The 25,551-nt window shown below is 34.8% G+C and overlaps 1 protein-coding gene across 1 annotated transcript in view; it reads left to right on the forward strand.

Moving 5' to 3' along the window:
- Positions 1-25,209, forward strand: part of LOC150104551 (alcohol dehydrogenase class-3-like) — a 46,021-nt gene extending 20,812 nt beyond the window's left edge. Inside the window, exons 4-11 of the mRNA XM_090395202.1 lie at positions 1,366-1,507; positions 2,912-2,999; positions 9,044-9,173; positions 10,723-10,939; positions 11,095-11,225; positions 11,527-11,662; positions 19,179-19,317; positions 25,042-25,209. Coding sequence (XP_090251328.1) covers positions 1,366-1,507; positions 2,912-2,999; positions 9,044-9,173; positions 10,723-10,939; positions 11,095-11,225; positions 11,527-11,662; positions 19,179-19,317; positions 25,042-25,066 — 1,008 coding nt within the window. The 3' untranslated portion in view covers positions 25,067-25,209. The remainder of the gene's footprint in view (positions 1-1,365; positions 1,508-2,911; positions 3,000-9,043; positions 9,174-10,722; positions 10,940-11,094; positions 11,226-11,526; positions 11,663-19,178; positions 19,318-25,041) is intronic.
- The last annotated feature ends 342 nt before the right edge of the window (positions 25,210-25,551 follow it).

Here is a 25,551-nt window from a genome sequence, read left to right on the forward strand (position 1 = left end):
TGGAAGTGATTACAGAAAAAATAGTTAAACTTGCAAAAAATCTTAAATTAGAATGTGAAATAGAAGACGTAGAGGAGTTGTTAGATTGTGAAATAAAAGTACTTTCGGATGAAGAGTTGATTGAATTGGAAGCACAGAGAGTGTCAGAAGAAAAAGCGAGAGAGAAAGAAGAGCCAGAAAAGAAATTCACTGCAAAGAGTTTATCAGATTCTTTTTCGCAACTGAATAAAGCTCTCGCCAGTTACGAAGCAATGGACCCTAATGTCGAAAGATTCACAAAGGTTGAAAGTATCATTCAAGATGCTGTGCGTTGTTATCGTGAGATATGAAAAAAAAAGAAAGAAAGAAAGAAACTGTTCAAACAAAGCTCAGCATGTTCCTCATCAAGAGAACATTTCCTACCTCAACCCAAGAACATGACCCTGACGATCCACAACCCAGCACAAGCAAAGATTAAAAATTGATTTTGTAAATTTCATTTGTATTAATTTTTACATTAATTTTAGATTGTATTTTTGTGTTTACAGTATGTACAGTATTATTTTTCACATTATGTACAATATACATTATTATAAATTTAAAAGATTGAAAAATAAATTATAAAGGTGATAAAAATATTAGAAAGGTTAAAGAATACTGTTAATAAATATATGGCCGAAATACGACCAGATCGACTTACGACCTGTCAGCCGGAACGGAAGTCGGTCGTAACTCGACGACCAAGTGTATTTGAGAAATAAAGCTAGATTATGGGTTACTTGGCGGAAATTGTCATTCCATAATATTTTTAATGCGGAAAATGCGGTTTATGTTTTTTAAACGATATCTGAGTATTTGGAAACTGAGTTTCAGTAGTACTTTGCTTTAGCACCGCGAGTTATCCTGACGCATTATTTATAATAAAAAAAAAAAGTGCGGTGTGATGACGCAGACAAACAGAATACCTTCGCTGTCTTTTACAAGGAATATACAGTGTCACGGAAATGCTACTTAAAGCCGAAGGTCACGAGACATACTCATCCCAGAAGTGATAGGTTGCTTAATCTTTTTTGAAATGATTAAGGACCTGTCCAAATTTGTGCGAAAATGGTTTGATAGTGTTTCAGTGTCGGCTCCAGTCTTGCCCTTTCTAAAACCTAAAAAACCCTGTATATTATGACAGTGAAACGCTTTGTTCGAAATGAGCGGTGCCCGATGTTTTCCTTATTCTCATCAGGATAGTGCATTTCATTCTACTTATTCAGATGAGATGTTATAAAGATGTAGTATTTCAGCTTTTATTGTATTTTTATTTTTATGTAGCTGTTTACCTGCATTTCTACACTGTTCATTTGATCTTAAGTGTATAAAAATGTATTTATTTAGATGGCATCTACAGGGATATGCCACTCGGATCTGTTCTTCCAAGCAGGAAAGGATCCAAACTTCAGTACGCCAGCTGTATTAGGACACGAAGGAAGTGGAATAGTTGAAAGCATTGGAAAGGGCGTCACATCATTAAAGCCAGGTGATATGATTCATTTTAGCCATTCATAATTTAGTTTGTAACTGTTTATGTTGCTGATAAATGGCAGCACTTATTAATTTTACATCTACTGACATGTATGCAAACTAATAGTCGGACTTGCAATAGAATATATTTTAATAGAATAATTAAAAATAAATTGGAGAAGATGAACCATAATAGTTCCCTAGTCTTTCCTAAACTGTTCATAGTAATTACAGTGAAGAAATCCGAAGAGAGACTTCGACTTGCAAGTGCATTAATTTTCGCTAATATTTTTAATAAAGTGTACGCCATTATGCTCTTTCAGTGAGTTACTTCATTATCACGCGCTGCTTACACGGCTATCCCTTAAGAAGGAAGTATTAAAATTGATTGTCCGTTGTCGCATTTTTGTGGGATGGCATCAGTGGCTAACTACAATTTTTGCAAGCCCTTCGAAGTCTCGTTAAGTTCATTGAAAGCTTCCGTTGGCCTCTCCGAGCCATTCATCATTCTCCCTTCCTCCGCAACTTTGCGGGATTTCGCGATATAATTAGTAGTTCACCACTGGGCGTCATGTAGCATTCAATTTTTAGGTTTGTACATAATTAAATTCCTCATTGAAATTTTTATTTTGAAATCTTTCCTAAAATTCTTGGAGCCGTTTGGTAGTTAGAAGAGATGCAGAATTGTTAGCAATGACCCTTAGATTATTAAATGAGTACATTAACTTATAAATAATTGGAATATTTTATAAAGATATTATTGCAGTAAATGAAAAAGCGTTTTAAGATATTTATCATTTCTCTTTACACGTTTATAATTTCAAACTGAAGGGCATAACCTTTGGGCGACAGCAGTACGTAGGGTTACTTTAGTAATGATGCGCGGTTTTACTTATAGACATAGCATAATTTTTTCATCTTTCAGAACATTGTAACTTGTACTAACTGAATAGTTCGATCAACTAAAAAAAAAAAAAAAAAACGAAATAGTAAATTTGAATACAATTTGTTCAACCAGAACCGAGTTATTACATGCGTGCAGTTGGACAATTTGAATCGAATAGGTGCTGCGTATTTAGCGAAAAGCACCATAAAAATGGCGAGAGGCAGATGTTACTCTTCCGAACTTCGGACTACTTGTTCTCCAATGATGTCAGCGATTTAATATAGAAATGAACGAATAAATATTAGCATGTTAAAAGGGCTCTTCGGAGATCGTGTCTTCATTAGTGCGGACTATGACTTTGTATTTCTACCGTTTGGTAGAAAAATGGCGAGACAGTGTTACACAAAGAATATTGTGTAACACTGTCTCGGGTCACTTCCATACATTGCTTGTAAATGTAGTTCGGAATATGAAAATGAGTTGATTTTACTTAATTTCGTGAAAATTTGATAAGAATCTTGTATTGTTTTTCAGGTGACCATGTGATCCCATTAATTGTCCCCCAGTGCAGAGAATGCGTCTTTTGCAAAAGTTCCAAAACAAATATATGTGAGAAAGTGAGGTAAGATCTCTACCAGTACATTTCCTTACTTATGTTTGCAGCATTATTTTAAAATGCTTCGTTTATTACTGTGCTACGTATCGTAATTTTTCAAGCTCCATTTATCAACGTCAATATTTTTATAATTAAATATCAAGTTAAATAAGAAATCAAACCACTGAGAGAAAAGTCAAGTTAAAATAAGATTCGCATAAGCTTTGTTTTGAGAATCGAATTCATCGATGATTATATCCCGCTTTTAACCACAAACTCAAACCATACAAGTGTAACAATGTGGTTAAGCGTTTGAAACCAAACGGTAGAAATACAAAGTCATAGTCCGCACTAATGAAGACACGATCTCCGAAGAGCCCTTTTAACATGCTAATATTTATTCGTTCATTTCTATATTAAATCGCTGACATCATTGGAGAACAAGTAGTCCGAAGTTCGGAAGAGTAACATCTGTTTATCTGCCCATCGCCTGCATTGAACTAATTTATAGTGGAGTCTTGACTGATATCTCGAAGAAATGGAGATCACTGAAGAACAAGCAGCAATTATAAAATATTAAGTTAGAAATCACTATAGAACGGCAAGGAACCGTCGCATGTGATACCACCGAATATCCAAGTAACAGTCCTTTTTGGGATTTACTAATGTTTGGTTTATTTTCTTCTTGTTGTGGTTCGTTTAAGCGTAAAAGCTAGATAACTTGGAGGAAACGTTCACACATAGCCTCTTAAAGAATGCTGAGAATGGACTTTCTGATCTAGCACCCAATTCCCACCTTGGCATGGTGCACCTTTAATGGGTATCTACCTGGAAACTGAAATAACGAGGATGGACTGGAAATTCAAGATTTATCCCACCACATATTTTCACTGTTCACAAACTAAAATATAATGATAGTATAAGATGAAATGTCATGCTGCAGGGTAGGTGTTACTCACCTAAAAAACGCCTCCCCTCTTTTCACCAGTGAACAAGGGCGAATACCGAACATAGCTACTGGAACAAATTAACTTAACATCAGAATTCAGCATAATCACATCATTGTAAGAAGTAATAATGGAAAAAAATGGGACTATCAAAAGAATTAGACAAGTACTATGCCAACATTTTTGTTACCGAAGCAAAAGACAAACACGTGAGATAATTATAAATAACTAAAAGATCTTAAGTTAAGGGGATAATCAAGGGATGGAAAAGTACCTTTGGTATTCAACACTAAACAAAGACATTCATCTTGAATAATCAAATATTGACCTGAACAATGACTTATTTGTGCCTGTGGTCTCGCAACAGTCTACTAAGGAAAAAGTAGAAAAATGTTTTTCGAGTCGCCTGAAAAGGCAGCTGATATAAGGAAAAATGAAACTTTAGTCCTCGTTGGAGATCCAAACAACTGAGTAGGAAATAACAAACATTAATGTTCTTGGAAAATTTGGGAAGAAAATAGAACATCAATAAGAACCTGTTTTCTTTTCAGTACATGAAGCAGTCATACGTTGTTCCAACTTACACAGAAAAATCACGCCGAGAGAAGACACTAGAAATTAAGTCTCGTTACTATTACTGCTTATAGTAATATCTTCTCGTTTGGTAAGAAAATTCCTGTAAATTCTCAGATTACATTTATTTATTCTTTTATTCTCCTTTTTTTTCCACAGGTGATTGCTATAAGAGCTCTATTTAAACCTGGCCTTCTGAATTACACAATACAGCCAAAAAAAAAAAAAAAAGTGTAACATTATGGTTAAGTGTTTCAAACGCTTAATCGTATTTCTATCTAATAATAAGTAGAGGATTTGAAATGGAAGTAATATTTGATAAAAATGAACTTCATTCATAATGAATTTATTTACAAAAAAAAAGTGAAAACTAGGGCAGCTTTTAAAGATACAAATATTACAAAATATACAAAAGAAGGAGAAAAAAAAACCAAACATTATTCAAAACCCCAAAAGGATTGTTACTTGGATTGTTATTTCGGTGGTATCACATGCAAAGGTCCCTTGCCGTTCTATAGTGATATTCTAACTTAATATTTTATAATTGCTGCTTGTTCTTCAGTGATTTCCATTTCTTCGAGTTATCAGTCAGGACTCCACTATAAATTAGTTCAACAGGGCAGGGTAGATAAACAGATGTTACTCTTCCGAACTTCGGACTACTTGTTCTCCAACGATGTCAGCAATTTAATATAGAAATGAGCTAATAAATATTAGCTGTTAAGGGCTTTTCGGAGATCGTGTCTTCATTAGTGAGGAACTATGACTTTGTATTTCTATCGTTTGTAACTAGTAAGCGTTTATGGTTAAGCATTTCAAACGCTTAACCACAATGTTGCACTTTTCTTTCTTTCTTTTTTTTTTTTTTTTTTTTGGCTGTATTGTATAATTCAGAAGGCCAGATTTAAATAGAGCTCTTATAGCAACCATCTGTAATAAATAAAATAAATATAAATGTAATCTGAGAATTACAGGAATTTTCTTATCGAGTGTTCATAAGATCGGTGCAAGCAGAGAAATATCGTGGAAAAGAACAAGCTGTGGTTAAGGCTAAATAGCGGCTGTCATCTGTATTTTAAGTTTTGTAGATCTGTAAAAGCGTATGACAAAATGCCAAGAAAAAGCTGCGAAAACTGTACAGTTTATGGTGTAAACGGAGTGTTATGTTGCACATTACATATCTATATTTAAGTTAAGTCAGTAGTTAGAATTGAAAGAGAAGTGATTTTACATTGAACCATCTTGTAAGACAAGGGCGCACACTGTGATTCATTGTTTTTATCTATATGGATCACATTATGAACGAAATGACATTAACATCAGAATTAGAGATAATGTCTGAATAAAGAACCAAGATTGTTATACTCCTAGATAAATCCGATACAGGCCTGCAATATTCCTTAACTAAATGTAATAAATGCTTTAAGACATTTGGAATGAAAATCAGCAATAAAGACTTGAAAATAGGTAGAAACATGAACATCAGATGCATGTTGAATGGATAACAAAATATTTCAGCTATTGAAATATATTTAAATAGCTGAACAGTTATTTAAAAAAAATATTTCATGTGTGCGAGCTTATTACCGCCTTTTCAATATTTCACAACTACTCCAGCTATACTGATAAGTCGACAATAAGATACATCAATTCTTTGTACAAAGGAATTTGTTATTCTTTCCACTCCTGCGGAATCTTCTCTCTGCCGAGATTGAATATATACAGCCAATTGTAGAGTTCCTTCTGTCACAACCTGATTTAGGAAGTTGTCTCGCATCAGCTAAATAAATTCTGGTTCATTCTTCTCAAGATTTAACTGCTACCTTATCGATATTCGGACAATTTTTTACATCATCGCCAGTAATTGATCCACGAGGTCTGTAACATCGCCCCGTCATATTTGATCTTGTTATATTCCACTTCCACACCAGGGAGTTTTACTCACTGCTAGGCTGAAAATTGTCACTGATATTGCAATTATAACATTCTTCCCTAATTGGACTCAAGTCATCGGTTATCATTAATAGCAACCTTCCCTCCTTTGCTATCTTGTCTTTACTTATTAAAAATACTATGCCCTTTACTGTGTCCAATACTAATTTATATATGGGTCTGAGAGCCAGGGACTTGCTAACCTACAATCCGATTGTCCATAATGTATTCGCCCAAGCAACATTCAACCTTTGTTCATGATACTCCTGGGATTTGTGTATTGATACAAACTATTTCCAGGCATTTTATAAACGCCCGCTTGTAGCGTGTATGATCCAATTAGACAACTTGCAAGTCTTTCTTCGTATCTAGTGCTTCACTAATGGAGATATCTTTGCATATACTTAGGCAAAACTGGACGAGTACACAAATATCCTTTAATCAACTCCATGATTATGATACACATTCGCGTCATTAATTAACATAATTCCATAACTTAGTCCCTCTTACTCATATTCTCACCATTCTTTCCATCATAACTTGGTTTCCTTCAAGTGCAGTCTGACCCTCATAAATCCATTATCTCAAGCTCAATTCGCATCAAACATTCGCACCATTCCTTCAATATATCCTGAGAATGGAATCGTTTATCATAACCCGTAATTCTGTATATCTTGGTAAGAGACTGATTTTCACTTTCGCATTCTAAATAAACTCTTGCTTATTCCAGCAAGTCTCTGTCTGTCTGCATTTATCTCTAGATAATCATTTATACCTACGAAAACTACCATTTATTTTTCAACTGCGCCCATTAAATTTATTTTTGCTTTAGTTAAACTTGTAAGTCATCATTGACATGTTCAATAATTGAATCATACCATGCGATATAATATCTTATCTGATTTATCATGTCTCAATCTTTCTTTCAATTCTTTTTCGTTTTGCTTTTAACTTTCTTGACCTTCCTATGCTCTTACATAGATCCGTTATTCTGACAACTTGATTTTTTTCAGCGAATTTCCGCGTCGTCCGTATAATTATTTGTCTTGATTTTCAGTATCCTTGTTAGTTTCAGTGTGTATTCAATGTGGCAAACCTTTTTCTCAACTTCACTATTCAGACTTGAATTCCTTTTTGATACTGCTGCATTATTCTTGTGAATTTAATAGGCCGTTTTATGGCACTGCTTTCATATTGTAATATCTCAACAAAATATCAGGAAATATACCCGATTTAATAAAAACTCAAATAAAAGAAAAATAACTTTTCTAAAATACATGTCGGCGAGTGTATTCCCGTAAGCTTTCTAGTCAAATTTCGTACGAAACTTTCATAGTTTCTACATTCGGCTTTGAAATAATGCTGGATTTAATATCCACCTTGATTTATTGTAAGAAAAATAAGTTATTTTTCTTTTATTTTTCAAATTCTTTCAGAATATAGCCTCTTAAATTTTGGAAAATTTAAAATATGCTTACTTTAAAGATATCTTTACACTTAATTTAATGGTATTCTCATCGATTTAAAAAAATAGTTCATTATGCATTTTAAAACACAACAAATAATAAAACTGACAATTATAAGAAATGCATCGCATAAACGAATTGGTGTGACATAATTGGTTACTTAATTACTGTGTGTATAGCCTAGATATTATATTCAGCGTGCAATCTAAATTACATCTTTTAAACTTGTAAATATTACCAACATTGTTTTAAAAATATCACCGAAATAAACTTTTCATGTATAAATCAGATGCAAGAACTCCCTAAAGGGAGTTTTTTCTAAGAAAATGTTTGTTTCTATTATCACTTCCTCACAGGAAAAAAAAACATACCTAAGATACTGTAGGCATGATAAAATGGCTGTCTGATTTAGAATATAAAATGACCAACATTATTATATTGTTTAATTTCGCATTTTCCAAGTTAAGTTGAAATTCCATAAATTCTTGCGCCCTCTCATTCTCTTATGCACATTGAAGCACGCATTAAAATGCCTGATAGTGTAAAAGAGAAAGATAAAATCGCCTTTTATTTCAATCCACCATTCTCAAGTTGAATCACTTAACTTCCACAATTGCTTGTATGATACTTTGGTTTTACTTCACATTTTTGGTAGAGGGATGGATGTGAGAATCGATTCAGGTCTTGATGAAGTTGACTTGCAATTCATTCTTCGGTTAATCGTTCGTTCAATGATTTCAATTTAGGATGGGTTGTTTTGTTGAATATCTTGCGCTTTATCTAATGGTCAGAACACCTCCCCGCTTATCTGAAGGCCTGAAATGGCTTGAATAAAGTTCTGTTTGGTCTCTAGAGCAGAGTTTCCAGGAGTACGTGGGAAAAATGAAGTCCGCCTCTGTACAAATGTACTAAAAGTTTCACAGCCTATTGTGGGTAGTAATCACATAAGCGCTTAACATCATTCTGAAGTAAAACGTATCCATGAAAACCTGATATAAATAAATCTTTGATATATCTTAATATGAGAAGAAACCCTAGCAGAAGACTAGAGTTTCAAAACAAATTAGCTTTTTGCATATTGATATTTAAAATTAAGCATACTGTTGCAAAAATTCACTTTGTCAGTTAGTTAATAAAATGTTTATCATTTCAGGGCTAATTTTGCCGGAACTCAACTGGATGGGACCACTAGATTTACTTGTAAAGGCAAATCGCTTCTCCAGATGACTTCAACCAGCACGTTTTCTGAATACACAGTAGTCAATGAAATCTGTGTGGCAAAAGTTAGTTCAACATTTTTCATTGATATGAACAGACTTTTTCTTTCTCAATTCCTTAACGAATAGACATTGCTTAAAATGTGCTAGGATTACTTTGCAATAAAATATAATACGAACGGGAAAAACAGAACAAGTCATAATGCAATCACTTCCATAACGTGCAGATAAACCGGTGTGTGGTGAAATTAAGTTTTTTTTTAATTAATTTAAAAAACTAGTAGTTAAACGTGAGTTGATGTGTACTTGTTTTAACTGAGTACAGCAAATAATTCTGCACGAAAACCAGTGTTTGATCGGCCCAGTCAATGAATAAACATGAAGCCAACTGCCACACGTTTTTGATACCAGTATTTTGTCACTGGAGAGTTGATTTACAACCGGATACGCCATGTCCTGTAAGGTACTTCCTGGATGGTTTAAGAAAAACTGGGTGATTATAGAAAGACTTAAGTTTATTCCAATATATGTAAATGAACAAGGCCACATCTTGAAGAGCATGAGGTCAGTTGCGGTTAAGAAGCCTCCGCGTTACTGTCTTCGTTTATTAAGTTGCTCGTATGGTACTGCTTGAATTTCAACAAGGAAATGACATTCGCAACGGTGAAAACTATCAACCAAGTAGCTGACTCGTAAATTGTAGCCAGTCTTTCTTCTTCATCACTTGGCTCAATTTTTTAACATGGAGAGTAATATAAGTGCAACACTCCAAATTTGCAAAAGATGCAAACTTATGTCTGAAGTATTTTCCAAATTTGATCAAAAATGGTTTCATGCGACTGGAGGTGAAATGTCGATGAATATATGTCCATCTTTCGTTCTGTTCCGAATTTCCAAATAGTTTCTACGTGTCATTTCCTTATTGAAAACTTTGAGTGCGATAACTACGGATTTAGCTGTAATTGGTTGAATGATGCGGTGTCTAGAGATGTATAAGATTCGGCTTTTATGAAATTTAATGCTGTCCTCAATTACATTATTATTTTTTTTTTAGAAAATATCATTCAAGTTGATTCATCTTTGCTTTTAAGAAAGCACAAGTAACGTAAGTACTTTCAAATTTTGTCGCATTAGTTGAACGATGCGAAGCGTGGAACCAACAGGAAGAGAAGAAAAGTAGCGAGTTTTGGGGAATATTTCCTCTGTTTTTATTGGGTTTAACACTTCGCATTTTCAGGCTGTCTCTTGTTAAATACTCCCGGAAAATAAGAGGTAGACTGATAATATTCAACCTAAACACATACTGATAAAATTGAGACACAGATTCTCGTAATAAAGTTGTCCGCAACTTGATGCAGCATTTGGTTTGTAACAACAACTCAGGATTTTCCTAAGGCGGAGTGAGGAGTTCTAGACATCTGAGACAAGTTATTCGTTTGTGAAAAATAACCAAGAAATATGCATCCGCTTATTAGTATGCCTCGATAGCTGACATGATAAATCAGGATGATCTGCTTTAACGGATCAGTATTCTTTTGGGAATTCGTTAAATTTATCGCAAATTTAAGTGATAAATATTAGATTCAAAAGATGGACTAATACGTTTTATTTCTAGATCAATCCAAAAGCTCCACTTGACAAGGTTGGTTTATGCGGTTGTTGCGTTCCCACTGGGTATGGAGCTGCTGTTTACAGTGCCAAGATAGAACCAGGTTCCACTTGTGCAGTGTGGGGATTGGGCGGAGTAGGCATGTGTGTAGTGATGGGTTGCAAAGCCAGAGGAGCCAGCAAAATTATCGGTGTGGATATCAATCCAGACAAGTTCAAACTGGGTAAGTAACTTGATTATAATATGAAATAACTATATCATGTAGAATGAGTTCGAAAATTATTTTGGTGTGCAACAGAATCATCTGCTACTCATTTTTTGTTGTGTTTTTCAACAGAACTGCATCTATGATTAATTACAAATTATTTATTTTGGTAGCCAAGAAACTCGGATGCACGGATTGTGTGAACCCGAAGGACCACGAAAAACCGATTAACGAGGTTTTAATTGAAATGACTGCAATTGGACTGGATTACACTTTTGTGTCAGTCGGGAACATTGATGCTATGGTAAGCTCGTTCTAAGAACTAAAATGTACTTTTTAAAATCATATAATAAATAGAATATTTTGTTAAACATGAGGTGTAAGACTTGTTTTTCGATTGTCAAAACAATATTTTGTTAGCACTAACACCCCTGTTGGCATGTTGTAATCCGTTGGAACAATAAATTATTGCTTATTGGCGATGCAAATCTTCCACATTAATGTGTATGAAACGAATTCTGAAAATTTTTTAAATGGTTTAAATAATGATTTTCCTACGTGTATACTTAACATTAAGAAGTAATGTGCTTTCGATTTACTTACAGAATTCTGCTTTCCAGTCTTGCCACCCTGCTGGAGGATTAACAACAATAATTGGATTAACAGATCCGGGAGAATATGTGTCAGCCGCACCGACGGATTTAATATTTGGAAAAACATTAACGGGAACTTTGCTCGGAGGTTAGCTCTTTGTGATAATGAAAGAAATAATTTAACTAAAGGTGTGATTTCATAAGCAATTCGTATTGTAAATTATTATCATAATTCATTTCAAATCCGAGTTGGTGTTAATACCCGATATGCAAGCAAAGGTCATATTTATAATATTTTGGACTAACTAAACATGAATATAAATACTGTTGCCCAACTTCTGTATGATTTGTAATCGTTTGCAAGGTGACCCCTTCGTGTGATCTCCGACACAATAGTGTGAAGGGTAAGCTAACGTCTCGAGTTGTAACTGTCCAACTATAACGATTTCATCGACTGATCCAAACTAGGTTAGTGACTGTTCAGATAAACGGATTTCTGTCAATATAAATGCTCTGAAGCTTCATAATAGCTTCAGTTGCAGTGAGTCCTTCAAAGACCCTGGAAGCTTTTTTTGCAAATAAAAAAAAATATGTAATCCTCTGTTTCGATCGTTAGAATCCGATTCCTAACATATTCCGTTCCATACTTACCTTAAAAACAACGTCGGGCATTAGTTTCAATCATTGTATGAAGATTGTCACCAATCCATAAATATAAAACGTTCTGCCATCTCCAGTAAACGTCGCTTGAACAGTGAATGAAATCCAACTACATATCCGGATTAAATAGCTCACTTGCAGCTGCTAATGATCTAGATGCTTTACAGTTGTAAAGCATGCGGATATTAACTGAATATTTGTTCCAGTATTGCATCGTGCTACTCGAAGTACGTTATTTTTAAGTGATTATCATTAAGTTCAGATAGAATAACAAATTGCTATTTCTCACATTTTCGCATTGCGGTAACAAAACTCGTAAATGAAATAAATATCGGAGTATTCCTCGTTTAAACACTTTCAACATCTTTTAGTAAAAGCACGGATTAACCTAATCTCTCTCGCGCACACAGTAGTCTACAAACATGTGAGAAATGACACTACCTGACCATGCACAATAACATCCCCAGTCAACCAACTTTGCAGTTTGTAGCATCCTAACTGTGAAATGAGTCTTCCCTTCCTTCATCTGGTTAGAACCTAGTTGATAAAACTTCCTTATCGTTCAAGGAATCAACCTTGAAGAAGCAGATTCTGGCACCATATAGAATAAAAAAAATGTTAAAAAAAACTATCCTCTTCCGGTTCAGAAAAGGAATACTGAAGTGATAGCTGTCAAGCCTATTTTGATACGAACAGGACGTTATTACGTTGGTTTTATTGTGGAACAACCGGCAAAGATGCCGTTTAGTTAATACAACAAATAGCAACTCACTGTTTTTAATGAAAAGTGAAGATTTACAGAACCGGAGGTATTAATTGAAAAAAAAAAAAAATCGACACTGTACTATTGAAACATTTCGCTTGATTCAGTCTTTGAGATTATGTTCAAGGGTAATTTGAAGTTGAATGCTACAAAGTTACTTCCAACAGTATTGAAGTAATACTAGAAGATGCAGGAGCAATCACAGGTTAGTCCCTTTGTCAGATTCTTTCGTGGTGCGCCAGAGCATCAAGAAAAAATACATCTAGATTATCACCTTACAAAAACTTGCACTAGAGTATATGACGAGATCTACATCTGCTAAGTGGCCAGAAAACTACTAAAAAATAGTGAAATATCTGTATGAGTATCATTTCGTAATGTTCTTTTATATATGAGACCTGCATTTGACTCAATTTTTATTGAATATAAGTTTGCAACACAATTCGTAGAACTCCAGATAACTGGTATTTCGTTAAATCCCAACATTTTTTATTCCTCTCGCTTAAATATAAGTAAATGACAATGGAAATACTATTTACCAATAGTTGGTGTAATACCTTTCGACTATTGATAAAAACCTTTCTTGTTCGATTTAAATGCTATTTTAGTGCTACATTTTTGCTATACTTCTTCATCTGTCCACTGGACAATACGAGGCATACATTGCTGTTATCACTTGTGATGACAGGGAGCTCGTGCAGGAAAAGTGAAACGTTTCGAAAGATAGTTTGATGCAATAATTCCAATAATTGTTATACGAACGGAACAGGAAATTTAAACACACCCGGAAAGGTAAGGTTAATAACAAGGACGTTTTCTTGACATGGGACATGACTGTTTTTAACGTTGAAATATTTCAATAGCGTGAAACGTAGCTGTGTAGCTCTTCACAGTTGCATTACAAAGTAAGCATGTCACTACCTTTTTCGAATGCCATTTTTTTTTATCTTGATAGTCCTTGCCCTTTCATTTGCTTTTGATTTTCCAAAGAGAGTTATAGTAGAACTGGTACAACGTAAGACAAGGCATCCTAACTGGTAATAGATACTCTGGAAATCGGAGTATCTATGAAATACCAGATGTCTTATGAACCAATTTTTGAGATTACTTATACTGCACGGAATTCACTTTAAACAGCGGAACAATTTTACTACGTTTTGTGCGGGATTAAACTATTGGATGTTGGCAAGAAATTATTCAAATATTCAGAAATCGCAACCGCTTAAAACTTTCATCCTTTGCTGTTACTGAAACTACAGCAAAAATGGTCTACGAATCTGCAGTTTTTCTGCGCGAATCTCGGTATCCTGTACCTTTAAAAACAAGTCATTGACATCTCTTACTTGACATTAGCCTTCACTAATCACAAATCTACTTGGGAGTATAATACGTCAGAAATGGTTAAACAAATGTTTGAAATGTAGTGCTAATAACCCAAATATCAACTAAGTGCTTGATTTAATACGACGACAAATAAATAAATAAAAAGCTTGTTTGATATCTTAAATTTTGTGTGCTGCATGACAGATATTATCTGTATTGTGATGGAGAACTGGAATTACTTGGTGCAAAACATCTGGTTTCTAAAAATCCTATTCTCCATCCTTCTTAATGGTAAATTGGGATAATACGCCATTGTTAAGACTCCACTACTAGCTAGAGTTTGAAGGAAGATAATTTAATGATGAAGGGGAAAACAAATGAAATCAGCTAACGCCGTTTTTCCCTTATAGGGAGTAGACGAAGCCTGTTTTAGCCTTATCTAAACTTTTGGAGACTGACGGGGAGGTGCAGGGGGTGCTGTTCTATCTCTACTGGCAGCCAATCAGAGACAGCTAGCCCAAGAATATCACTACCGTAATTATACCGGCAACTGGCGAAGAGATGCGAAATAAATTCTAGGGTCAATTTTCTAAACCTTTTTTCGACCGTTTCCCAAGTTGATTTTCTTGGAAGCGGTGAAAAGACCCGCTTTCCCGTGGTTTAGAAAACCTTTTTCGAAAAAGGTTTAGCAAAGTCGCTCTAGTCGGCGACTAGAAATGAACTAAGTTCTCAGTTGATCTAGCGCAATGGAAGTAGCACGCACGTGCTACTTCCACTGAGCTATATCTAAGTAATATTAGCCAAATGCTTCTTATTCAGAAGTGTTTTGACTAATACTCATGGATTCATCAAAATTAAAAGAAATTGAGCAGTTAAAAAATTTGTTTTTCTACTTTTGTATGCTTTTTCATTTTGTATCGAAATGCATAAGACATTTACGCTTCTAAACTGGCATGGGAATATAACCGATGTATTATTTCTGGTATATTCTCGGAAGGTTTATTAGATGCTATGATCTAACACTTAAGAGTTCTATTTTATTTTTATAAAATTTTCTTCCTACCTGGTTATTTGCCAGTTTCTGATTTGATAATAATTCAGATCTTCAAAAGCAGTGTCAACTGCATTTATCCATCTATAGATTTGGTTTTTCCAAATTGTCATTTGTTTCCATCTCAACATCTGTGTTAATAGTCATTTTTTTTATTCTGTTTCATTGACCATAAGACTCAGATGGTATGGTAATTACATTTGATTTATTCATTCTTTTCATTGATTCCTTTAAGATTGACATTTTTTTATTTCGCTGATTGTGGAAATATGTCCCTTTTGCGACTTATTTTCAAATGTGGAAATATGTTGCAAAAGATAATTTTGGGGATAAAATAAAAACGAAGAAAATCAACAATAAACCAATGTCAGGCGCTACGAAGGTAGAGGAATAAGTAGGTGTGTTAAAATTAGAATTAATTCGTTAAGTGCTTGTGTAGAGCAGTTAAAGATGTGAACGCGACCTTGTTATGACGAAAGCATGTTTAGAGGACAATTGAAGATTGTTTAGCCATCTCATATGGAGACAGCAGATTCTTCTCCAGGAAATCGGCCAGGGAATACACTTTAGACAAATACTATTGGTGAGCGGTACATGGTGTTTGTAGCGGAGATTAATTAGCTGGGTATCCATTAATCATCCTTCCCACGATGATACCTAGCAGTCGCGTAATGATAATCTTAATTTACTTTTAATTTTTGCTTTAATTTTCCGTAGTTTGTGCTTCAGTCTAAGTGCAAATTTTACGCTGCTTAAAACAATTTTTCTCCCCTCGGATCTCGCTCAAATTTACTTTTAAAATCGCACACGTTTAGAGTAAAATCTGTGTAGCCATGGTTTTATAGAAGTAACTGAAATTTGAGAATAGCAGATGAAATTATTTTATCTAAATAACCAAATAGGGACTCATGAGAGGAATGAAACTGAATTTATTGAGCTGTTGGAATACAACTTCCTCAAGCAGCATGTGACAGAAGGAACTCGAGGTCAAAGAGTGTTAGATTTGATTATAGTGTCAGAGGGCGTTTCAATTAAAGAATATTTCAAGTAAATATTCTGCCTCTGGTTGGTGACAGAGATCATGCAGCACTAGGGAAGTCGTGTGTAAAGATAATGATATCATTTTGCCTCGTTTCAAGGCCTTGATAAGACCTCACTTCGACTATTGTGCTCAGGTGTGGTCTCCTGGTTTCCGTTATGATAATGATGACACAATTGTGAAATACTGATTATGAAGACAGATTGAGAATCGATTGCAGACACAAGCAAATAGAATAAAGAGAGGTGATATAATTGAGACCTACATTTCTGAAAGGGTCATACAAGATTTCAGTTGATGGAATCTTTCATTTTATGGAGGGTGGGGAAAGGACAAGAGAGGCATCCTTGGAAGCTGAGAATGAATGCAGCTATGAAGGGGGGGGGGGGATGAGGGCTAGATTTTTCTTTCATAGGGTGGTGCGTGATTGGAATGGATTGCCATTGGATGTTGTATGTGCAAGGTGTGGCTGAATTCAAGTATGAGTATGATAGATGGTACATGTATTATGTGGCCTCCCTTGATGAGTCCCTGATTCCCTAGAGATCTCTCTTAATAATAAATCGAAATAATCTGGAAATTAACTTAGTCAAATTTACGAATAGAATTGAACGTTTTGGATGGGGAAAGAAGGTATTTGTGCTCTTCGTGATACGGCAAATATTTGTTTATGGAAATTCCTTACTAGAGGGCCCCACAGTCATTCATTTATGTAAAGAAAATAAGAGTTCATTTCTTGTTGAAGAATAGAATTTAGTGATCTGAACTACGATTTATTTTCCGTTCCAGTCCTCTAAAAATGAGAACTTTTGCTATTTATAAAACTTTTGATAAAACATTGCCTTTCCATAAATTGCTATTTCCACTTGCAACAAATTTACCCATTATGGATGTTTCTTTTCGGGTGACACGTGACCATTAAAACTCGAGACAAGTTTCCTAATAACCGTACTCATTTCCTAATTGCTGTTTTAATTTTGTTTAACTTAATTACTGTATTCTTCATTAAGACAGAATCATGTATTTTCATAAGTATATTGTACGTGTTAAGCAACTTAATTTAATTTTATTCTTAATTTTATTCCTTCCTACACTCTTTACCTTGACTCTCACTGAAGCAGGTGTTGTGCAGAGGTTACCATATCATTAACGTACCATTTACATGCCAAACCGACAACTATTTTGATTGATGTATTTCCTCAGTTATCGCTTTAAAATTTTATTTTTCGTTCCCCTCGTTAATGAGATTTTTTGCAAGTAACCAGATGATCACTGACCTCAACAGATTAAATGAGGGAGACAGTGAAGACTGTTTTGCTTTTCAGTTTTGAATTGTTTGAAATTGCATTTGTCATAAATGCTGACTTTAATTTCTCAGTTTAATGCCAATAAGTCCAACAGTTATTTTATTCCCTGCAAGACTTATGGAAATAGCGTTTGCTTCCAGTGCTAGGCCGCCCGAAGAACAGTTTGTAAGTTCGAGAACACTTTCTAAGGCTTTCTTCGACTGGTTTAAGTTAGTCGATCTCTGGGAATGGAAAGTGTTTTTAATCTCAAAAATCATGAAAATCAACCGTAAACTCGCTATTTCAAACTATATATAAGATTAGGGACTACACTGCCGAAAGATCTGTCGTACTCGGTTCCCCAGACGCCAATTAAAACCATTCATGATCTTGAACAGCTATCTGTGAATTGGCTACGTGTGGAGATAAGGTGTCCTCCAGATGTCAAAGTAAATGTCAAATGACGTCATCCACTTTATTGGGAGAATTGGGCTTTAGCGGATATATTTTACTTATTCCTCTTGAACAGCATTCTCATGAGAAGAATAAATGCGCGATGTCAGTCGGGGGAGGGGGGAATTATCACTAAAACTTCCTGTCTATGTCTATCAAATATCGTTTTCTAGTTTGCTTTAATGGAGTAATTGAGATTCCTGCAACAAAACACATTTAACTCCCTTTAGCTTAAAGTCAATGTATGGCACGATCGAATCAAAAGCTTTACAGACTGTCCTGGGAGTTATTTTTATTGCTTCTATTACTTTATTGTAGACATGAAAGTCGCTCGAAACTTATCAATGTCAAACACGTTATTTGTGAAGTTTCAAGTATGTGTGAAACGTTTAAGTAATCAATTTTAGACTTAAACATGGTTAAAGCCTTTTTTTTTTTTGCTAATGAAGTTAAGATGAAGCAACAAGTTAAATTGTTAATCATATTAGAACACGTGCTGCTTTGGAAAAGGCGTTGGGGGGTGCTCGTGTTAAACATGTGTGTACCCAAAAGAGACTGAAAATGAAATTTAATCAACACTTGACAGTCTTATCAGGAAGAAAACTTACAAGGTCACAAGTCGTAAACTTCGTTTAAATGAGCGGAGTTAAGTCCGGCACTTGTGGCACAGTACTAAAACTAACAAACTAACGATATAATTAGGAGAGTAAAATCACATTTGTCCATACGTGCAAGAGGAGCAAGAATTTTATCTGGTGTACTTCACTGGCTACTGTTAATTTGCTAACAACATAACTTTAATACTTAAATTGTTTTTTAAGTGTACTGTGAAATTCTAAAAGTTTATTTTTGTTTAGAAATAACTCTTTCTCGATGAGAGGTGTTCTGTATAAACATTCAGCATTCATTGAACTTGAGTTGGTCTGTTTCGTGTTTTTAACCTTTGCGCTACGTGTATTAGTTCTACATATGCTTAAAAGCTTTCTGGTCACGATATTCGATTTTACACTAAATCGTAAATTTTCCTTAAACGATTAATGTGTGTGATATTAACGATTCTACTGCCAATTCAACAACGATATTTTATAGGTACGAAAACGCGTGATGACGTTCCACACCTGGTGGATTTGTACATGGAAGGAAAACTGATGCTAGATGACTTGATAACGCACACCTTTCCTCTTGACAAAATCAACGATGCCATAGATCTGCTACGCAAAGGAAAGTCGTAAGTTTTTTTTCTTTCAATGTCCGTTTCATGAATGTATGAATAAAATTTAATCCAGAATTTCATTTTGCTCAGATGCTGAAAAATGTCTTACAAACGCAATCGGGCCATCCCAAAGAATAACTAAGCCATAATTATGCCCATCTTATCTTTCCCCTTATTTTATATTATGCACTATTTTACAATCCCTCCCCCGTATTTTCGAGCGATTCTTATGCACTGTATCATTATTTTTACTTTGCTGTTGTCTTCCATTCTATATTCATTGTCATGCCATTTGTAGTCGGTTTGTAATTTGCACCAAGGAATAAAAAAAAGTTGCAAATACTTAACAGAGGTGAGGTGACCATTGGTTCATCTGGATTAGTTTGTCGTTCAATGCAATAATTATGACCGCATCATATTTTAAGTGATATGCGGAAGGGTTAAAAAGTGAAAGTGGAATAAGAGATTGAGTGCAAATAATGTTGACAGTATAAAGTTGAGTGGGGTAGGTAAACGTCTCGCGTACGGCCATTCAACAGTAGTGCAGCTTGTCTCTACGAGGGGATTAAAATATCTGAGTTATGTGGGCTTAGTTGGTGCATATTTAGTCGACTTCTACTGAAGTTTAGTGTTATGTGATCTTCGTCATTGGATCCAGTAATTCTGAGACCAATATTTATGAGTCGAGTCATCACTTGTGCATCTAGTTTCAAACACCTTGTTCTTTCGTCATAGTGCAGAATACTGTACATCAGGATACCATCCCTTTTCAGAAGTTTTAGGATGTGTATATATACAGCAGTTTCCTCGAGGGCTCATTTTAGTGAGTACGGGAGTGGCCAACCAGAGATACCTGATACCGGACCATGATTTATTTCATGTAATATACATCTATTATATTATCTGTAGGCTGGTCGTACTCTTCTTTTTTCTTTCTTTCCTACTTGCTCCCCCCCTCCCCAATCTTTCCTATTTTACTTCCAGTATTACAGTGGCAGTCTGCCTTCTCTCCCAGGTATTTGCCTTACCTAGTAAGCTAAGCAAATTCGGACGAAGGCAATGTTAAACCACTTCTGTATATATTTGGCCAAGAAACTTTTATGAACAGGAGCTTAATTTATTGTGATATAGTGCTGGAAGATGGAACACCCAGGTCAGAAGGCATTGAAATGGCTACTGGGGAAGATCAGATGAACTTCCAATGAAGTTAACAAGATTCAGAAGGCTTTGATCCAGCTTCTTCAAAGTTCAACTTCTGATAGTTAATCTCATAAGAAGACGCCTCCACTTTACTGATATACATAAAATAGAAACATGGCATGTAAGAAGCATGTATCAAAGAAAACAAACTAGTAAAGAAAGAAATGAGAACTCGAGTTAAGATTTTAGAAATCAGTAAACTGAGATGGACAGGAATGGGTCACTTTGATACCGATGATTTCATGATGACATGAAAACTTTCAAAGAAATGTGATAGCATTGATAGTTAAAATAGAATACAGAAAATACATTTTGTGTTAAAACCCAATGTCCAACAGAATAATTCTAATCAGAATAAAGGCATATCCAGTGAATGTTACTCATACAGGTGTAAACACCTACTTCAAATTCAAGTGAAGATGAGGTCGAAGAATTTTACAGCAGCATGCAACAAGTAGTATACATGGTTGATAAGACAGACTTTCTCTTGACATTAGGCGACTGGAAATCAAAAGTGGGTGAAAAAGAAGAACGAGGCATCACTGGAAATTTTGTTTGGAACTGAGGAATGAAGCAGGAGAAATTATGTTGGAGTTTTGTGTTGAACAGTAGCTTTATTGCAAACACTTGCTCCCAATAACATAAAATGAGATTGCGCACATGGACTTCATTTGATGGAGAATATAGAAATCAGATGATTATATTGTTACCAGTTGAAGGAGTGCTATCCAAGCGGCAAAAACACTACCAGGTGCAGAGTGGGAATTTGGGACAGATCATCAATTATTGATAGCTGAAGTTAAATTGAAATTAAGGGCTAAGAAGTAACCAAAGAACAGTATTAGATTTGATTTAAATCCTATAAATGAAGCATTTAAAGTATAAATCGAAAAGAAATTCAAAGTTTGGAGAAGACAGGAAGAGAATTAGAACTATGGAAAGAAACAATGTACAGTCATAGAAGCAGCAAAGTAGACTAAGTAAGAACAAGAAAGAAAGATTGTAAATGGTTGTCAGAAGAAGCTCTTCAAATAGAAGAGGAAAGAAGAAAATAAAATTTCGGAGAAACAAAGAAATGGTTAGATAACTGAGTGCAGATTTCCAGAGATAGACTAGGAAAGATGAGGAACAACATCTAAACAGATGGTGCAAGGAAATTGAAGAAAGCAATATTACAGGTAGAACAAGCGATATGTTTAGAAACACAAATGATATTACATGGGAAGTTTATTCCTAGATTAGGAGTTCTAAAATAATTCAGGTAAATGTCTGATGGAGGAAGAAGCAATGAAAACAAAGATGGAAAAAGTATGCATTGTTGAGGAACCCATGATGATGAAAAGTGAACTGATATCAGCAAGGGAACAGTTGCCAGAAAGAAAAGCTCCTGGAGCTGATGGAGTGTCAGTGGAATTGTTGTGAGCAGCTGGGGATGAAGTAATGAATATATTGACTGAAATTTGTCAATAGATTTGGAAGAAAATATACTGGCCTAGAGATTGGAAAACATCAGTATTCATCTCAATCCCAAAAAATCAAATGCCAGAGATCGTAATAATTATAGAACCATCACTTCAATTTCACATGCAAGTAAAGTTATGCTGAAAGTGATCCCACAAAGACTGGAGCCATATGTGAATAGAAAAATGCTACAAGAACAAGGCAGGCTTTAGGAGAGGTACAGGAACTAGACCAAGATGGATTATGGAAAGTACAAGAGAATTTCAGAAGGATGTATTCATCTGTTTCATTGATTATAAGAAAGCTTTTGATTGCATGGATCACAACAGACTGGATTGTAATGAGATCAGTGGGAAAATACCTGATGATCTAATTCTCTTTTAAGAAACCTGTGTGACAACCATGAAGCTTCAGTAAAAACAGTCTTTTTGATAATCCAGCTTTCACATCCATACATCACTACTGGAAATACCATCGCTTTGACAATTTTAACTTTCGTGGCCTCACTCACACTTTTGTCTTTCATAATTTTTGTCAGATTTAAGTTTTCCCATAACTATCCTTTTAATTTCATAATCTTCACATTCATCATCATTTCTGGTTATTCTGGACCCCATTAAGTCATAATTTTACGATTTCTATTTTATCTCCCTCTATTATAAATTAATTTAAATTGACAGAAGCCATCACCAGTTAGCTATTCACACATGAGAATGACTAACATAGACAAAGATCCAGTTGAAGTTAAGATTGGCTGCAGAAAAATAAATAATTTAAGATATGCAGAATTTAACATAGCAGAAATGAAGATTTGGAGCTGTTGATTCTACTGGTTAAGAGGGAAAGTAACAAAAGCCGGCTTAAATTAAACATCAGCAAAACAAAAAGTGATGGCTTCTGGCAATTTAAATTAATTTATAATAGAGGGAGATAAAATAGAAATCGGAAAATTATGATTTATTGGTGTCCAGAATCAGGAATGATAAATGTGACGATGAAATTAAAAGGAAGATAGTTATGGGAAAACTGTTAAATCTGACAAAAATTATGAAAGACAAAGGTTTGAGTAAGGTCACGAAAGTTAGAATTGTCAAACCAATGGTATTTCCAGTAGTGATGCATGGATGTGAAAGCTGGATTATTAAGAAGAAAGACAGAAAGCGAATGAATTCATTTGAATTATGGGTGTGGAGGAGACTATTAAGAATTCCATGGACTTCAAGAATGACCAATAAAAAGGTTTCAGATTATAAAGACCGAATTTAGCAATCGCCTCAAAAGGAACATTAGATGCACTTTTGAGGCGATGATCGCTAAACAGAAGTTGATGATTTAGGACATATGCGAATTGATGAATCGTTGGAAAAGACTGTTATGCTGGGGAAGATTGAGAGAATGAGAAGAGAAGGAAGATCACAAAAGAGTTGGGAAGACTTCAATTGCTGAAAGAAAGGCCGAGCGGGATTTAGAGCCTTTGTTCACAAGATCACCAGGAGTCGAAAACGACTGGATTGCACATAACAATATATAGCAGTATTTTCATCTTTTTTTTTTTTTTTTTTTTGGTAACTGATGTTCAGCGTCAAAGAAATTGTAATGAATGTTGATGTCCAAATTACATGAAATTAAGGGTTCTTTAATATATCACAAGCGAAAGGAGGCCTAACATGCAGGAACAGTTTCAATGTGGCACGAATGTTTGAAGTTTAAGCAGATGATTTTCATCGCCTAGTGAACCACTGCTCTGCTTATTTGAAGCTCGGAACTGGTTTTAAAAAGTACCATCCTAGTATCAGAATTCAGATAATTTACCTGTCATTCCCTCTACAAAGTTGAACTTTGCAACCCTTTTAGTGGGTGTGAGTCTGCAGAGTTTAAGACAAAGAATTCGAGTAGCCCTCCTTAAAGATATACCTCCATTTGGTCTCCCTTAATCAGGACTCGTCAAGGAAAACCACTTGTCAGCCACACTATCCTACGTTTTCTTGAATTTAATCACACTATCTGCATTTACTCTCCGAAGGCAGGGTATTCCACATGCACCACCGCGCTGTAAGAGAAGAGTCCACTTCTCTTTCTTGACTATATTCATTCAACTTTTATCGATGCTATATCTTTCACTCTCCATAAACGGAAAAAAATCCGTCTGTTGGTATCCTATAACTTTCAGAAGTTGCCTTATATCACTTATTTCTCCTGTTGGTGAATATGTGGACTGCAGACATTAGCAATCTGTTATCTAATCTATATTCTATAATCTCAATATCGTTAACTCTTCCATCGTATCTGGTTCACCTCGTATACAAGCCTCCCCCCCCCACACACACAGTAATGCAACTGAAGTCGTCCCAAGGCCTTGTAAAGAGGCATAATGACTTCCTCATGGATTAAATATCAAAGTTCGTTTCATCATTGCAATTATCTTCTGAGTTGTATTTGCAATCTTTACTATATATTCCCCCCTTCTCATATAATAATATTCCAGGATATCTTTACGTCACCATTAAACAGCTGTCAATTGTAAAATCTTTCCCAGTGTCATTAATGCAAAAATGAAATAATGGTACAAGGACTGATCCTTGGGATACACCACTGGTCGCTTTAAATCTTCTGGACTCGCATCCCTTTTTATGAAGTCATGCATCCGATGCCCACTTCATTAGAACTATATAATTTTGCTCTCATATTTTGGCATGCTACTATGAATTTCCTATTGAAAACATGAGCAACATATCGACTCCCAGCTGCCTGCAAACTGTATTTAAAGTGATCATGTTAAAATTCCATATTAATGACTTTCAACGAATGTCGAAAGTAATTAAAATGAACGAATTTGTCAAGATTACTCGAAACCTTTAAAAATGCAACCTTCAAACACATGATTCAAACCCATTTGACATCTTTTTATCCTGCAGAAAATAAGTCTCAGCTTTTTTGAGTGAATTATCTATCCCTATTGAAGTGTTAATAAAATACTTGATATTTTGTATATCAGTCGGTCATTTTATGTTATAGTTGCACATAAAAATGTATCAATACGTTAAATTTACTTGTAAGAATATTCATTTTCTTTTTCAGAATACGAAGTATCATATTGTTCTAGCCGTTCAGCAGTCAAAGACAGTCTTTTGGCCATTTTACATAATGTTTCCATAAATAACAGGGTTAATTACTTTCAAAGTAATATTTTTGTAAAATTTTTGTATTCAAAGTATATTTTACGTAATAAAGCTGTTTCCTTTCTAGTGTTTGATTTTTTTATCTGATTTCATTGAGTGGACATCAACTGCTTGTGATTATTTAACGTAATGTTTCATCACTTTTTTTTTTTACTTCAAGAGATGTTGAAAAACATTTTATTTTGTTTTGGAAAAGCTACGACGTGAAAGTAGGACATATGGAGCTACAAAACAAACTCCAGAACTGTAATCAAAGGAAGACAAATAAAAGAATAGTAGAATAATAAAACAAAAACATCAATAAATCAATTATATCTGGTTTCGTACTTTTTTCCGTGGGAAAACTTCGTGCTAAGAATATTTATTGATATGAACTGATTTGACTAATTCTTGCTTCAGGACTCGTCAT

The sequence above is a fragment of the Typopeltis vanoorti genome, chromosome 7 (genome assembly GCF_054136105.1).
Source record: "Typopeltis vanoorti isolate ZY-2024b chromosome 7, IOZ_Tvanoo_1.0, whole genome shotgun sequence".
Classification (NCBI taxonomy): domain Eukaryota; kingdom Metazoa; phylum Arthropoda; class Arachnida; order Uropygi; family Thelyphonidae; genus Typopeltis; species Typopeltis vanoorti.